The sequence below is a fragment of the Panthera leo genome, chromosome F3 (assembly GCF_018350215.1).
Source record: "Panthera leo isolate Ple1 chromosome F3, P.leo_Ple1_pat1.1, whole genome shotgun sequence".
Classification (NCBI taxonomy): Eukaryota; Metazoa; Chordata; class Mammalia; order Carnivora; family Felidae; genus Panthera; species Panthera leo.
In genome coordinates, this window is record NC_056696.1 from 29,897,725 (window position 1) to 29,915,326 (window position 17,602).

Consider the following 17,602-nt stretch of genomic DNA (forward strand, 5'->3'; position numbering starts at 1 on the left):
AAATATATGTTTCTAATAAACTATTAAAAATAGCTAATGAAACATTTAAAAGCCAACAGTTAGATAATCCTTTTTTTCCTCCTCAAAATAAATCTGAACTGACCAATTGGTTAATTTCCCTTTTAAGTGCTTGTGCTGAAAAGCAACTGTTCTTCCAAGAAAGCACTAGCTGTTTCCAGGATACTTACACACGCACAATGACTCATGATGGAATAGATTCAGTAAACATACAGCTGTACTGAACACGAGCTAAGCTCCATTCAAGGCCAGGAAAGAAAATGAGCACAAATAAATATTAAGGAGGTAAGGGGGGTGGGGGGAGGGGGATGGAACGCAAACCAGATCTGTCCCGGCAGCTCATGTGGCTTTGCCTCAATTCTCTTAGCCATAGCTTTGTGAAGACAGATGACATTCAATTCTATGTGTAATGCAAAATAGACAATAACTGCTGAAACTTGAGACAGCTGCCAGGTGTAAAAAAAAAAAAAAAAAAAAAAAAGAAGAAGAAAGAAAGAGAAAAAGGAAAAGGGGGGGAAGAAAAGATGATAAATCCATAAATTAATGAAAGACATCTGCTCAGGAATATAAAAGATCAGAGAAGGAGAGTACTGTGGCTGAACCTGAAGCGGTGTTCAAACAACCTGAGAATCTGAGTGTTGTCTGTTTACCAAGCACAGGATAACCTTACCTAAACAGCAGTGGCAGGGGAGGAACAGAGGCAGCGAAAAAAAGGCAAGAGCAAGAATATGTTGTGAAGGCTGGAGGAAGCGAATTCTTCCCCCCGCCCCCCCCCCCCCCCCCCCGCCCCCATGGAACCCTGAATTGTGGTTAGAGATTTTACAGGCTGCAGTGTTCCAACCAAATTGGATTGGGGCTCCTTACTTACATTTTCCAAAATGCTTTGAAACCCAAAGAATTTTAGCTTTCTCTGTATGCTCTGATTTGTTGTTTCTAAGAGATTTTTCCCTTGAATGGCGAGAAAAGATCTAACCTGTCTCATTTAATGAAAGTGATAGAACAAATTGTTTCTCCATTAAGGGGATCAGCACATGAAGGTGTGTCATTTGCGGAAATTAAAAAAAATGTTTTTGACTTAATAATTTGGGTGGGGGTAGGAACCTAGAGTCTCTCAGTCTGAAAATAAATGTTTTCCCCATAGCTAATACAGCTAATAGAATTACTATGGCCCCACAAGACTTCTAAAAAGGTCTATGGATTATTTCACATTTTAGAAATTCATTTTTAATCCATGTTTCCCAGTTGGATTTTAGTTTCAAATTACCAATTTCCCTTTCTAAACTTTACGTATTTTAAACATTCTCCCTAAAAGTCAAGTAGGAAACACTGGCTGTCACAGAGAACAGACTCAGTTTCTTCACCTGCACATCTTAAGGGCTTCTAATACTCCTCTTGTCCTTTAATTGGGTGTATGCAAATGTCCGAGGCCTGAACAAGGCTATTTTTCTTGAGATGCAAAGAGGGTGAATGACGAGGAACATCATGAAGAAAAACAACTGGCTGGCTGTTTCTTTTGGAATTTGAATAAAACTTAATATTTGATTAAATAGATTCATTTGCAAAGATACTGAACACATTTTTTTATATCCAAGACGTGAGTGAGCTCCTGGAGCAGGTGCACGGACATTGAGTTTACTGTGCACACATTCACTATTGCCTTCCTATTACAAAGGATAACGAGATAGTGCTTTTATATAGATTATATATGCTTAATGTGCTGAACCTAGAATGGATTTATCTGATAAGCTGGTATTCTTCATAGTTCTTATCTTGGCTACTTTGTTCAAAGACACAGATGATGCCCTTTGGGGTGTGAAAGAATCATTCCTTAGGCACTAAATCATTCATTTCTACTTGGAAAGCTATGGCTACAAATAAAAATATAATAATGGCAATCGTAGAGGTATCATTTCATCCCATTTCTACTCATGTTATTGAATTTTTTCCTAGGAGTAACTGTACCACCTGAAACTGAAGTAGACACCACTTGCTATGATTCCCAGAGACTTCTTTAGACTAAAAGCTTGAGAATTTTGCCTACGACGCCATCAGATAAATCAAGGGAAGGACCCATTGCCATTCCAGGATGGAGAGAGGAGAAAAGTGGGTCCAGTCTCCCAACAAACAATCAGATCCTCACTGGCTTCAGAATCATGCGGATTATAGAAAGAGAAGCCAGCCCATCTTCTTCCTGAGAAATAATAATATATCAATGAGATAAATGGTTAAAAGTATGCCATAATCAAGGGGAAAGATACAGGAAGAGGGTCAATGGCCAGAAGGTGGAAAATGTAATCATTAACTCCAACAAGAGGCCAAAATTATTTCGCTTCATGAAAGAAACAGTTCCAGGTGTAAGCAACATTTCACACGAACACAGGTGTTTCCAAACCATCACTCTTCCACAGACTCTTACATTGGGAGGAGAGGGAAGTTATTCAGCTGAAGAAGCAACTATATTCTCGTTAAATCCTTTGATATGTATGGAAATAAAAGGAACTTCTTTCAATTCAAATCCTCTAAATTCCTCAGGGGATTTAGAGAGAGCGTGAGACAATGAAGGTAGCCAACACTTAAAGCAATCTAAAAGATTTCTTTCCTAGAAGACCCAACTTACTTATAAAAAAAAAGCACAGGCATAATTATCTGGTGACAATGAAAAGTCTAATAAACACACACACACACACACACACAAAACCCATAAACTGGTTAAAGAGTTTTTAGTCCGCACTTAGGGCACTTTGAAATCTGGTTTCATATGATCCTCGAAACAGGTATGTCCCTTCCTCTGCGTGTGTGTGTGTGTGTGTGTGTGTGTGTGTGTGTGTGTGTGTGTGTGTAGGAGACAGAGAGAGACAGAGAGAGAGAGAGAGAGAAACAACCCACCATCACGACTACTGCCTTCAAACTGGAGACGTCTGAGAGCAACAGGGTCTAGCCCTGGACATCATCAACCTTGTATGAGCCTCAGAAGATGCTCTTCCTGCCAAGGGTGAAAAACCATTCAAGACACTGCATCTTCTTCCTTCGCCTTTCTCATCACCAACACTACATTACAATCATTTTGACCAATGTTTATTGCCTGTTAATCACGAGCAAAGCATGGTGCCTGGTGCAGCTTTGGTTCATGGCTGGTAGATTAAAGTTTAGGTCTTTGAAAGGTAGAAGTTAAATCAGCAACCAAATCAAGACTCAGTTTCTATTTATATGTCTAAGTCCTCAACATCTTTATGTTCCTTCCTCTCATGACATTATTCTCTTCTTCCTCACTATGGAAAGAGACTGTGTTTCACTGCCCTAAGTGGGTCTCATTATTTGTGGCTCTCATTCACCTTATCAAAAATCTCCACAACTCTTCTGAGAGCTGGTTTGAAGGACGGCCTTCACTACATAGGAAAATGTATTTCCACCATAGCTGGGGCTTTGCACTTATGTGGCAGCCTCTGGAGTGGGCTTAGATACTAAAATGTCAATCTCTAGTCATCAGGACAATTGCTCAAAATCCTCAGTTTAGCAACAGCCAACTTAATTGCTAAATTTTATATCCATCTGGCAGTTTATTATAAAAGAAACACGCCTCTACGTGCCCCCAAATGCTACCATTCTACTACCCGTACCCCAAAACACCAACAACCACAAGATTTTTAAAAATTTACTGAAAGGACTGATTTACAGAGAGAAAGAAAAAAAGTCAGTTAAAAATAGCTGGAGTTCAGGAGGGGTCTAATAAAAACTATAACTGGCATCTCTACCTAAAAGTCAGGTTCAAAATATAGAAGAGTCATAAAAAGAGCCATTTTTAAAGCTGAATACAGCTGAGTTTTATATTTAATTGTGCTCTCTCGCTTTCCAAAATAATTTGCTTTGTGTATGTTAGGACAAAAGATTTCTGTGTATGGCTGAACAGAGGTTAATCATGCATAGAGGCAGCTGCACCAAGATCCAAAGAACAGACCTTGGGTGAACGAGAGAGACCAAAGCTGTCTGAATAAATCAGTACCTGTACATTTCCTTAAAGAACAAACAAACAAACAAACAAACAAAAAGAACAACGACCCCCCCCCACCCCCCATGTCTCACTTACAGATTAAAGAAAGAATCTAACTCCCCACCCATGTCCATTTTTCTCCCACTGAAGCCTCCCACCAGGAAAGTGCTCTTCATAAAATTTAATCGGGTCTTCTTTGCAGGGACCAGGGGCCTTGCAGACGGTTTAAAGAGGGACAATTCTTCCTACGGAATCTTAGGGATCTCAAAATTGACTTTTCCCTCGACGCCATTATAGAACGTAAAACCTTTTTTAAAAACCTGATAGAATTCAACGTTACAATGAGATTTTTTTTTTTTTGTCCACCTCTGAATCTACTCCTAAAGAAAAAAAAGTGTGTGTGGGGGGGATAATACTGGAACAGCAGAAAGAGCACAGTTGAAAAGGGACATATTAAATACCAGCTCTTCGAGGCAATTAACAACTTGCGAAAGTTGCAAAGATGTGGGTTTCCTGGGACGCTTTTGTGCAATCAGAAGTGTGTTGATAAAAGCCTATTACTCTGGATAATAGAGAAGATTGCGTTCTTAAGAAGATACTAATCTACATTATTCTATATATTGTGGAAACCTGACCTTGGGGGAAGCCTTGTTTTGTTCTGTTTTGTTTTCCTCCAGGGGAGAATAAAAGGATATTGCACTTCCCGAATAAGGTGAGATTTCGGACATGTCTTGAAGATCGCCACACTCGGACTTGATGAGCGACAGGGAGAGCCCTTCTGCGGTGCTGGGTGGGTGTGCTGGTGAACACGGATGGTGGCTTAGATGGTGGGATGACATCTTCGTCCTCAGACTCGTCGTCTCCCTAGTTAAGTCTAAGGATTCAGGAGAGGCTCTGTCTTTTCCCGAGAAGGAGCCGGAGGGAGCACCTAACGGACTCTGAAATGGGTAGGCCATCAAGGGAAGGGGGAAGGGGTGGCGGAAGGTAGACGTGGTGAAGCCTGCGGTGGCAGAGAGAGGCGACTGGTGCAGGGGCTGGTGGTGGCCGCCGGCCGGGGGGCCGGAGGCGGACTGGTCGGATGAGTTTTTGCGGACAACCAGGGGCAGTGCTTCCGTCTGGTCTGTGGAACTGGGCATCTGCACGTTGCCGAAGGTGTCCAGGGGGTTCGGAATGATGACGTCGCCAAAGCACTGCAGGCGCTGGTTGGCGGTGTGGAAATTGTGGTTCTCCCCGTTGACCGCGAATCTGGCCTGGGGGATCTGGAGAGGCGGGAAGACCTGAGGAACCTGGCGGGAGGGTTTGGCTGAAAACACTTTGACCACCGTGTCCACCACTTGCGACATGGCGGTGTTCAGTTCCTGCTTCAAGGTCTCGGCCAAGTGCTTGCCTTCGGGTTGCAAGGGGTTCGGCCCGTGATCTCTTTCTTTGTTGTTGCCTTCTCGTTTCGGCTTGTTTTCAGCCAGCTCCTGCTCCCGGATCAGGGCCCGGGCCCGGTCAATGAACTGTCCTGGGTCTAGCTCGCACATCTCGTTGTCTGACCGCCCCACGGAGTCCTGGGCCCGGGCGTCCAGCATCTCCGAGCGCATGCTGTCTTCAGACAGGTTGCCATCTTCATCATTTTCGGAATCGGTGCTGTCATAGATTTGGTAGAACTTCTCCTGCAGCTGGCGCAGCTGCTTCTGCATGTCCTCCAGCTGCTGCTTCAGCTGTCGGCGCTCCTCTCGCTTCTGTTCTTTTCGGGCTGAAACCAGCTGCTGGAAACTCTGTTGCTGCTGCTGGGGCAGTTTCTGCTTGCGTTTGTTTTCTCTGTAACTTTCTCGGGGACTCACAGACTGCGGGGCCATCTCTCTTTCATTTTCATTGCCCCTTAATGCCACACTGGGGGAATGGCTCATACCCCGAATTATATTCTCAACCCGGGCGCGCTTCGCTCTCAGGTGCTCATCACATAAGCGATCCATATCAAACTGGCTCATAGTAGGCCTGCCAAAAGGGGAAAGACACTCTGGGGGGCTGTCTCTTGAAGAGTTGCTGCATATATCCTCCTGATGTACTTCGGAGCCTGTGCTAGAGAGGCCGCTGGCTTGGAAACTGGGCTCCGTGCCACCATTTTTGTTCATGTTATTTTTCAACAGCTGGGAAATTATGGTTGCTCCTGGAAAAGGCATCATGGCATCTTCATACGAGTTCGCCCTCTTCAGCAGCTTGCGGAGTACATTTGACTTTTCCCCATCTGCATGCTGCACCACTGAATACTCAACATCCTGCTCAGAACCTTGGGGATTCATGGCACTAAAAAACGTTGCTCTTGCCTTAGCAAAAAATGCAGATGCTGTCCCTACCGTCCTTTTCACTCCAATGTCAACTCTTCTCCTCTTGGTTTGCCGGCTTAAGAGGGCTGTGCTGTCATGGTCAGGCATCACTGGACAGTTATTGTGCCATCTTCAAAAGCTCGTCAGCTGGGCACAGCTCAAGAATCCCGGGACCCTGGCCAACAGAACAAAAGGACTGATGAATCATTTTCTTTAAATTTCTCCAAATTTCCTGACCTCAATCCTGAATCAAATGCAAAATGCATAGGCTCTGGGATTTATGGCACATTACAATTATTGCAATTTATTATGCACTCTGCTTGAAATGAAACATTTTTAAATATTTCTGCTCCACTGGTTTAAGATGGATTAAGATTAAAAAAAAAAAAAAAGCAAAAACTGCTTAAGCACCAGTAATATGATTCTCTTTCACAAATGCCTAAAATGATACTGTTTATCTTCAGAAGAAACAGTAGATTATAAGAACACAGCCTCTGACAACCAATTGATTAAATTTTGGGCATTGAGATTCATATTACAAAAGAAGATGAAAGTGGTCTCTACTTAAGATATAAGGTTCAATTTTGAGGCTGTGTGAAATTTGGAAGAAAAATTCCATTTCTGAATTAAAATTATTCTGGTTCTAATGCCCTTAGAGGAGAAAGACTCGAAAGTACATGCAAATGCTCAACACGCCCCCTTTATTACTGAATTTAAAAATATTTCTGTCATATCTGAAATGGGAGGGAGAACACCCCCATCAGCACCTTTCCAATACAAATGGTCAATTTAACATTGAAATAAACGCACACATATTCATTTCACAAGTCTGCTTATTTAGCATGGATGTGCATTTTTATTAGTAAAATCACATTGGAAAACGCGATCTATTGCTATATCTTAACGTAAGGGTGAGAATATTTATGAATTTTCATGATGTCCTTTTGATGACTTAAATGACCACAAAGTTGGACTCACTGTAAAAGAAGGAATTGCCACATTTCAGAAATCAGTATGGGGAACAATAAACTGAGTGAGGCAAGGATAAATGTATCTTCAGTATTAGTTCTCTTCTGTTAAAATCTGCCAAAATAATACTTCAAATGCCTAAAGAAACTTTAAAATACACATCCTTTGTGAATCTTTTTTCTTATGCCAAATTCAAGGTGGGGGGAGACTAAAAGAAAGTAAATAAAGATGCAAAAGCATCAGTCAGATATATGAGAAAGAGAAATATCTTCTCTGCACATGAACTTCCATTGTTTCTTGAGGACACAATAGTAAAAGAGAATATCCTTCCTTGCATTTTATGCAAGGCACCTGACATATTTTGTGACTTATTACCCAGTGATGCTAACCCCCAATTTTGTGTGCATATAAGATGTCATATCTTTTTTGCTTACAATTAACATTTTATGAAGAAAATGAAAATATTTTTTTCACACAGGGTTTATCTAATATTAAACTTCACGTTTGCTTAACAGAGCACATCTTCACAATAACAGGGTCTATTGCCAAAGGCAGCGTGCAGAGTGTTTGGAACGGTTCCCATCTCTTTCGGTTCACCTGTAAAAACATCTACGTGCTCCCTAGGACTGCATCTGTGGCTAGTTTTAAAGAATGACTATCCATGCAAATAGGCATAATTTCAGCAGGAAATAACCTGTAAAAATCAAGAAAATGCTCAATGCTTAGATGACAACGTGTGGGTTTTTTATTTTTATTTTTATTTTTTACTCAACAAAGATTCCGTCATGCATTCCTTGTTCCTGGTTTCTATGTGAAGACACAACATTTTTTAAAAAGCCTGTTCATGCAGGCAATATGATGCTTCTTTATATGTTTTTGTATGCTTAAAATTAAAATACTTTTTGTATGCCTCAGGATAAAATTTCCCAAAGTTGGAATGGAAACAGATCTTAATAACTTCAATATTGGGTTCAAAATTGAAGTCGGAATGATGGTGCACCCTCACACATCAATAATAAAACTGAGTTCAGGAATACAAAAATGCAATGACAAATATTTCGCTAACACATTGGATCCCATAAATCAGGTGTAGCCATCAGGTGAGAAAAAGAAAAACACCGAGGCAAACAAGAAAAGAAATGGGTTATTTCGGAGCCCAGAAAGATTTGCACACTGGGGGTAGGTCTCTGCAAGGAGGACCTCTTTGTGTGTGTATCAGCTTCCCCCCAAATAGAGTTCATTGCCATTGTTTTAAAATTTTACCTCTTTTCTTTTTTTGTGTGCAAATTCTCTTCTCCTTAATATCACCTGAAAAGCACAGGGATCTCTAGTCAAAACATTGAACAAACTTTCCGCAGTCTTTTTTCTTCCTCTGTTCAGCTTAACCCCCAATCTGGATTTTTCTCCTGTCCATCCTTGCCAGGGGACAAGCATCTCTGCAACAGGGGCTCAGAATGACAGGCTGGTGTAAGAGATGCGCACAAGGTCATCCGCAGGCATCCTTCCTTTCCCAACTGTCATTTACCTCTGCGTCAACTGCACTTCCTCTCATAGCCTAGGTATCAACAGCTGCATCCCTGCCTCGTGCCCAAGCCAAGAAGAGGGCTGTGCTCTTCCGAAGGCAGAAAGAAATGATACTCTCATTTGCAGTGGACAGTAAGTGTTAATTAAACATGTTTGGTGGGTCTTCCAAGAACCAAATACCCTGTGACTTCCTTCAAATTCACGAATCTAAACAGATTTTTTTCCATCCCCTGTCAACCAGTCAGCATTTTTAGATTAGATAATGATTTGCTTCTGTTTGGGGCTAAGAGAATATGGGAATCCTTTTAGGTCTTGTTGTAAAATGTCCAGCTCAGACATAACAAATAGGACAAAACAAATGGGAAAAAGTATATATTCTGCCAAGACCAGACATTATATTAATACGCATGATTAAATACAGCTCTCCATATAGCTAAGATCTAAACTTAAAAATAAAGGTAGAGGGGTAGTGCACGCTGGGACCATAACCCATGGAGGCAATAGACAAGATTAAGTAATTATAACTGGGTGACATAATACTTGATTAGCAAATTGATTCATAAACAAGAGATAGATGTGAATGTATTTACCACATAAGAAAACGCATTGTTCAACGACTATCATATAAATTAAATCACTTGAAAACACATTTAAAGGTGCTGCCATGGGCTTCCTAATTCAGAATTTAGAGAATGCTATGGACTGACTTTATCACTGATCTCATCCTGTCCATTAAGATTTTTAAAAATTCCTTTATTTCTCAACAGATGTCCTAAGTCATAGTGTTTCAACTACAATTATTATTGACTCTTATTGTATTTTGATTTTTACATTCGTTTTGAGTTTAAACAGGCGAGATGAAACCTTTTGATCAGCCCTTGGAAACAGTAATATCAGCAAGTATGCAGAAAAAAATCCTGATGTAGAATTTGAGCCCAAATGTATTACTGTTTAGATACATATATTCTGTTCCAGTAAACTCCTCTTCAATTAACATGAAAACCCATACAGAATATTTTTATTCTTAAATAATTTGTCACAGCTAGCATTTGGTATCTAAGTACTCAACTGCTTTAATAATTCCTATACAGTGATTATCTTGACATAGCAGCTTCCTCCCAGAGAAAGATAAGAACAAACATCCAGGTATAATCGAGTCAGATTTTAACTACTCCAAAAGATTCATTAAGATCTGAATTATCTCAAGAACGTCAGGTAGCTTAACATGGAGAATGCTAAGGAACTTGATGACTTAATGTTAGAAAAGAACTTTCAGCGAGGAATTTCAAAGGGATTGGAGTAGAAAGTGGCTAAGTGCTCTACTTGAATAAAGAAGTTATTTGGGGGAGGGGATCACAACTTTTACGTATCTATCCGGAGTCCAGATTCTGGACAAAGAAGTGTTCATCATGGTAATTATCTAAATAGTTTAGACAAATCTTTTATAAGACAGGGTGAGTGTAAGGTTGGCATGGTTTCCTGTTTGGATAACTTAGATTATCTGTCTTTGTTGGTAAAATTATTTGAAGAAATTGCTCAAGCCTACACTTTACTTCTTATGGAAAACAATCTTTGAATGGGCCTCTAATCTACTTGGGTCAACCTGGTTATGAAATTTCGAATGCACTATCACTAACAAAGAACATCTTAAATCCACCTGAAAATCGGTAATTCAAGGCAGGGGGGGTGGGGGACATCAGATGATTTGATTTAGGTAGTCTCCCCTAAGGCCACCAAATCATCAAATCTTCCCCCTAACCCCTCTTCACTGTATTCAAGAGTTCCTTTCTGCTAATTAGCAACTTTTCCTTCAGGGATGTTTCTGCTTGCTGTAAGGTTAAGAAAGCGTTTTATGTTTAGTTTGAAGAACCCACTTGACAGAAGTTCGTACTTCAGTTAACTGAGATTGTATCCTCAAATCTCATATCAGGTTTTAAAATTTCCTATCATAACAGAGTTCTCATATCATAACCGTTTCACTTAAAATTCCTCCAACCTATCAAAAATTCCGTACGTTTTTCACCTGCAAAATGAACACAGAATATTTTCTGAGACATGCCTAAAACATTCATTTGCACCAATAATTCACCACATTAGTAAGTAAAAGAGTAAGAAACGATCTCAAGAAAAAACACACTTTTTTTCTTTTTTGTAGAAAATTCAAATACTCTAAATGTCCTTTGAAAGCTTTAGACTACACTAGGCAATAAGGTTGGAGAAATTCCTGAGGTATCTGTCCTTTCCAGTTGATACAGGTACTTAATTGGAATCCAATAATAATATGTCACGCACAATCCATCTTTATACTAGGAAAACAGTCACATTTTATAATTTATTTTGTTAATCCTAAACCTAAACATTCCTTCTATCAACAGTTGAAAATGCAAGACAATCCCTGAAATGATATAAGAAATTCATGAAAAAAAAAAAAAGGCCTATTTGCACTTTGAACAGATAAAGAGAACCCCGGCAGCTGGCTTACGTTTTAAGATTGCAAGTGCTACTTCTAGAGGAACCATGCTAGGAAATGAATAAAGTGAGAACAGAGATGCATGTGACGTAGGCATGACTTTTCTTCTCACAAGGTGATGATTAAACTAAGCAGAATTCTGCATAATGGACACATAAACATACTAGTAAGTACCAAGCACAGACAACCTCTATCAAACATAAAGGAAATGGACATATCCATAGATGACGTGAAAAAACTTCGCAAACACCCAAGGCAAGTATTGAGGGAGGGACTCTGAGGTTTTAAGTCTAAAGGACAAATGACACACAGTATCTCATTTTCATGAACCCACGATCGTCACCCAAACAACAAAGACAACCGATAAAACCATTCACCCATCTAACCTATTTCTATGTAACACAAGAAGTAGCCTGTTTAAAGAGAAACTTAAAAGGTCAAGTTTGAATAATCCAGATATAGTGCTTCCACTGAATTCTCCACAGCTTCCCTCACACATCAAGCCACGGTCCTTACCCTCGCCGATTTTACCATTATATAAACGTGGCCACGTTGTAGCATATGGACAGGGTAACACCAATGCTCCGCTTTTCCTTTCTTACCACACACAGCCCATTTCATTCTGAAAATACTCAGAAGTTCTTGCAAGAAACTCCTCACACAGCTGATTGCCTGCATCTTGCATCAAACAGAGAAAGCGCAGTTACCTCTCACGTACTTGAGATTTTCCTTCTCCATCAGAGTAATAACTAGGACATCTGGCACATGTCTGGTACAATGACAGGCTCATTCTGCTTTATGAGAGTATTTAACATAGGACTTGAAAGAGTTTATGCACATACCTATTCTTTCTGGGCAGAGAGAAGGCACGCTAAAAAGATAAGCTTTAACAACAGTAACACTTTCAAATGACTTTGGTATTCTTGGCAGTTACACACACCGCCCATGGCCGCCCAAAACACACAGGCACACAAAAGACGGCTCTCGCCCACCCCCCTTCCGCACCACGGACCTGGGAGATAGGCAGAAACTATAGAGGGAAGCAGAGGGAAAGTCAATCTCTCTCCACCTGCTGCCTGAAGTGGGGGGACTTTCAGCCGCCTGGCAGGCAGAAGCCTGAGACACAGCCTCAGCAGCAGCCTGCCAACATCCTTAAGGAAAATAAACAAACACATACCAACTTATCCCCCACCCCCAAGCAAAGAACTCACATGGCCGGGCTCAAAGCATAACAACAGCCCAGTTCCCATTAGCCCGGAGAATCCTATTAAGCAGGGCACCCATAAATTCATAAACTTCTGCAACCCTGGAGTGCGCATTGTGGTCTGGAGCTGTACAGACACACACAGACACAGAGGAAATCTGCACCTGTCTTTCTTGACCCAACACACCTGTCAGGCCCTGCCCATGCACAGCGCTCTACGAATAGACTTCTGCCTACCTAGTTTAGGAAAGGAAATTATTATTATTTTTTTTTTTTTGGTAAGGGAGGTTATAGGTGGGAGGGAAGGAGGGGGGAAGGGAGGGGGAGAGAGAGGGAGGGAGAGAGAGAGGGAGGGAGAGAGAGAGAGAGAGAGAGAACAAGAGAAGACACTTATAGCCTTGACTTTGAGAGAAGGCCACCCTGTGCTCGCACTGTTTTTATAAGCTCTGGGAGACAACACAGACCTTCTTGGAAAAATAAAAACAAGCAGGTGAGCTCCCAGCCTTCCCCCAGGCGGAGCAGGGTTCTGGACTGCCAAGAACAGCAGTCTCACACTCCAACCTGCCTCCTTGGGCTATTTAAGACGATCGCCCAACCGCTCCTCCTCCTCCTCTCTGCCAGCCTGGAGGACTCTCAACTTCCGAAAAAAGCTGAGAAGTGGCGGGAGACGTGTGAGTCTCTCTCGAAAGCTACTCCCCCTTCACCTCCCTCCCGCCATTCCCTACCCCCCCCCCCACTCCGAACCACGCTTTCCACCGGCGTTCAGTTTTAGCAGGAGTAAGTGGCTAGCACGCCAGAAGAACCAACAACTTGCTAAACTGGACTTTGGGTGAAGTCTCCCCCCCACCCAGCGCCCCCCTGCCTGTCCCCCTCCTGGTGTGTTCAGCCAAGATAGCAGCTCTTCCCGCCCTCCTCACCATTCTCCCCGGTAACAATCACCCTCACCTCTGTTCTCCTCCCTCCCCAGTCCGCTGAACTGGGGCACAACGGCAGGTACCACCCAGACAAGACCAGATCCCAGCAGCCCCGCGGCACACACACTGCCAGCTAGGGCTGTGAGAGTCCTCGCGTCGCAGATCCGCAGCCCAAGAACATCCCCTACCCCCACCCGCACCGCCAGCACTCGGTCCCCCCGCGACGCTCCGGCCCCATCCCTCCACCACCGCCACACGACCTCCTGAGGCTCCCGCGGCCGCCTTACCCAACTCAACTTGACCTAGCCCTGGTTCCTCGGAGCTCTGGAGAGGGACGCCGCGCTGCTTTCCCGGGACCATCTCTCCACCGCTCCAACCCCGATTTCAACATTGCGGCTTCGACAGCGTTTTGCGAGTAAAGTAACAGAGCGCCCCCCTCCTCCCTCCCCCCTCCTCCCTGCTCCCCGGCCCTCTGCTGGGGTTCAAAAGGAGAAGTGAAAGGTATGCAAATGACAAGCAAATTGGAAGAGCCTGGAAGAAAGGCAGCTATAATAAACAAGACAAAGAGAAAGGACGTGGGGGCTGGCCCAGGAGTTTTAGCCGGGAGAGACGGGAAGGATGGGGCTTGGCGGAAAGCGGGGATCCAGGCGAACAAAAAGCGACCCGGTGCCCCTCGCGGTCCTCTCTCCCGAGAAGAGAGGGCAAGAAAAAGAAGGAAGGGACGCAAACGCCTCCTCACAGCCCAGGAACAGTACACAAAAGGTGACAAGATCAGCGACAAGTCCAGCAGTATCAGCCTCCCCCGCCGCCCGCCCCCCCCCCCCCCATCGCCACCACCACCCCAGCCACCAGCAGGAAAGAGAAAGAAATAAAAGCCAAGCGGATCACTTACTCTTAGGAACTGGGAGGAGCGGAGCGCTGAGTTCCACGGAGGCTCCTGCTTACAAACTGTTTAGAGCCTATTTTATTATGATTCATTTAAATAACACCATTTTCTCCTGGAAAAAAAAAAATGTTTACACGGGCATGAGTAATGGGAGTCTCTTTTCTTTTCTTCCCATTCAAGAACAAGCCAGGACAAGTGATTCTGGAAAAGGGGAGGGGACTGGCGAGGGGGAGAGGATACTTACGCGGTGCAGAGGGCAGTGGGACCGAGCGTGGTTTTGCCGGCAGGGAGAGGAGAACACGCGCGCGCACACACGCGGCGGTGTCTTGAGGGTGATGAATGTGATAATTGGACCGGGGCCGGTGAGTGCGCGCGAGCGAGCGAGCGGGGCGAGCGGGGCGAGCGGGCGAGGGAGAGGGGACGGTGGGAAGGGTGGGAGGGGAGAGGAGAGGAGAGGAGAGGGAAGAAGACGAGGCAGAGGAGGGCAGGGAGGAGCGGAGAGAAGAGAGGAGAGGAAGGAGGGAAGAAGAGAGGAGCCGCGGAGAGGAGCCGAGCGGAGAGGGAGCGGGCGGCCCGGCGAGAGCTCTTTTGCGCCGCTGCGCTTCCCCGGCTGCAATGGTGTATTATTTCAGAGCGCTCCCTCAGCTGAGGGCTCCGCTCCACAACAAGATTTACTTTAAGACACAGCTGAAGGAAACAGGAAGACTGCACGTCACAGTCTGACTGACGTACCCGGCCCCAGCACCCAATCGCGAGGCGCCTTCGGATTCAAGGGGGGATAGCGAGGCAAGAGAACTTGGGAGGAAAAAAAAAATATAAAAGGGGTGGGGGGTGAGGGGCTGGGAGGAGAGGAGGGGAGAGGGGCCCCGCGCTCCCCCTCCCCCGCCTCCATCCCCGGCCCCCACCCCCGCCCCCGCCCTGCCACCGCTTCGGGGCGACTGGATCGCCGCGCCGGGGCCGGAGCGAGCCATCTGCGGGCACTGTGCAAAGCGGGCGACGGCGCGAGCGGCGCTCGGCTCACACTCGCTCGTCCTGGACGCAGGTCCTTTCCCCCCCACCCCCCCACCCCCTCTCTTCCTTTCCCAGATACAGCTGATCGAGTTCACCGAGTGGCCGAGCTTGGAGCAGACTTGGGTGGAGAAAGGCACGGAAAAGTATACTGGAGAAAAAGTGGGGTTTTAGGGGTGGAGTGGTATAGGAGGAGGGAGTGGGGAAGCTCGCAGGTCGTTCCACATTTTAAATGATCACAGACAGTATCAAGAATACATGTCACCCTTGCTTGCTTTTAGAGGCAAAGTGGACAATAAAATACAGGTAGGTTTGGGATTTAAATAATACGTGCCAGAGGCTTCACTTGGGCTCCGCTGCATCTGGTAGCAGACCAGTATTGGCTGAGTTCCAGTTAATCTCCCGTCAAAATTACTAGGAAGAAGAGTATCTGCCCTTGGTTCTTCTGATTGTAGGTACAGCAGCCTTTTTTTTGGGGGGGGGGGGGAAATGTTGCAAACATTACCTCGCAATTATCCCTCACTAACTCACTCACCCCACGATGACCAAAGAGAGAGGTTTCATACTGGAGTACACAATTTTGGCTCCTGGGTAGCCAACTTTAAAGTTTATTAAGTAAGAAATTTCAAACGCTTAAATTTCGGGCTTCAACGTAAAGCTATAGAAAATGCACTTTGGTTAGACATCTCTTGGAGGAAAAATAACCAGGGAGATTTCTTTAGATAACGTGGCTCTTAAAGAGCTCCTTGGAGGTTTGCAAGTTACAAATGCGAAAGGGCATTTCCAGCCGCAGCCAGAACGTGTCTTTCACCGGGCACAGTAAACGGCTTTTAATAAAGCAACCGCGTTTATGACCTAAAGATCCTATAAAAGCCAGGACTTACAAGGGCTGAGAAGCAGAAATACTCGTACCTAGTCGATTAGACACTCAGTTTTTAGGTAGGATGGGAACAAGTATTTTTTGTATGTTCCTCGAGTTCAAGCAGATCAAAGGTTTGTGACAACTGTCAAGCAGACGTTGGTTGGGACGGGGCGTGTTACCAGTACACAGACAACCACCACCATCTTCTGCCACGCACATATACCCCTTTCCTAGGACATTTACAATTTCAGTCTCAAATTCATCACTGTGAAGAAGTCTTCTCTTTGAATAAGAATAGAGATGGTAACAAGCCTGAGACTATACTCTGTAGGAAACTTTTGGCACAGGATTCAAACATTGAGAAGAAGAAGAAGAAGAAGAAGAAGAAGAAGAAGAAGAAGAAGAAGAAGAAATCAAGCCTGCCAGGGTAGGTGTCGAGGGTAAGAAAAGAGGCTTGCTTGAACATCCCCCAGCCTTCACTTCTCTCTTTCTGCCGCCCCCAGACCCTCCCTCCACACCATTTCGGAAACGACACAGATGCGGGCAAACACATCACCCGCACTCCCAGTGATCGGCTATTGTATCAAGTGTTTTAATCGAGATGTGACAATTTAGGCTGGGGACAGAAATAATCTATCAACATGCCCATTAGATGCAGGGTGGAATAATGCTTCTATTGGTTGGGTCCTTTCGAGGTAAGCGGGTGTATTGAGCCGGGAAATTTGGGTTCTGTGAATGGATCGAGGCTACTTCCTTTCTGCCTTTCCGTCCTATTATTTTCTTTAAGTATCCCAGTTTGTACATGTTAGCGCCAGCCCACAAATAAACTGGCAGGAGTAGAGGATATATGCCCTCCACACCTTAAAACCATCTGCTCAGTTTGACATTTACAAAAAAGGAAGGAGAGAGCAGGGAAGGAGGAGGGGGAGAAGGGGGAAGAAAGGAAGCCGAGAGGGAGAGAAAAGATTCAGAATCTGCAAGGAAATGGCTTGAACTTCAGCCCACAAGTTATGTTAGTTACACCTAGCGCTCGGTTTGCACATTTTGCACACTCTACGCCCGGGAACTGGCGGCAGGAAAAGTTCCTCGCGAACCCCAGTAAGCCTTCTGTCACTCTCGGGGGGAAGGCAGGCCTGAGTGCAAGTCGGGGTAAAGCCGTCTGGCAGACAAGGAAGCTCCCCCACTCCCAGCCAACGCCGCGGAGGCTCGCAGCTCGCCACGCTCCGCCGCGGCAGTTCGCAGCCCGCATTAGGGCGCAAGAACTGCTGGCTGAAATAGGAGCGCGCGCGACGCTGGGCAAGCGAGCTCGGTCCGAAGCCCAGCTCCGTGAGCTACGTACGCGGAGCCCTGTCCTGTCCCCTGCTGTCGGGGCGCCCTACAGGCCGGGCTCCTGGTAACCTCTCTTGCCCAAGCTGCGGCGCTCTCCCAGGTCTTGGGACGCTCTAGA

The 17,602-nt window shown here is 44.7% G+C and overlaps 1 protein-coding gene and 1 long non-coding RNA gene across 4 annotated transcripts in view; one reads left to right on the plus strand and one right to left on the minus strand.

The window, feature by feature from the left end:
* PROX1 (prospero homeobox 1) overlaps nt 1-14,717 on the minus strand; it is a 49,916-nt gene extending 35,199 nt beyond the window's left edge. For 2 of the 3 annotated variants that reach the window (XM_042925239.1, XM_042925236.1), the window contains exons 1-3: nt 14,530-14,717; nt 14,292-14,397; nt 4,702-6,493 (exon numbers count right to left, since the gene is read on the minus strand). In XM_042925239.1, the coding sequence (XP_042781173.1) occupies nt 4,702-6,426 (1,725 nt within the window). In that variant the 5' untranslated portion in view covers nt 6,427-6,493; nt 14,292-14,397; nt 14,530-14,717. Of the gene's footprint in view, nt 1-4,701; nt 6,494-13,686; nt 13,761-14,291; nt 14,398-14,529 lie in introns of those variants that run through there. The other variant, XM_042925237.1, reaches the window with a different exon arrangement.
* Nucleotides 14,718-15,209: 492 nt separating this feature from the next.
* Nucleotides 15,210-17,602, plus strand: part of LOC122211813 — a 31,444-nt gene continuing 29,051 nt past the window's right edge. The window contains exon 1 of the long non-coding RNA XR_006198854.1: nt 15,210-15,327. This is a non-coding gene — a long non-coding RNA (uncharacterized LOC122211813). The remainder of the gene's footprint in view (nt 15,328-17,602) is intronic.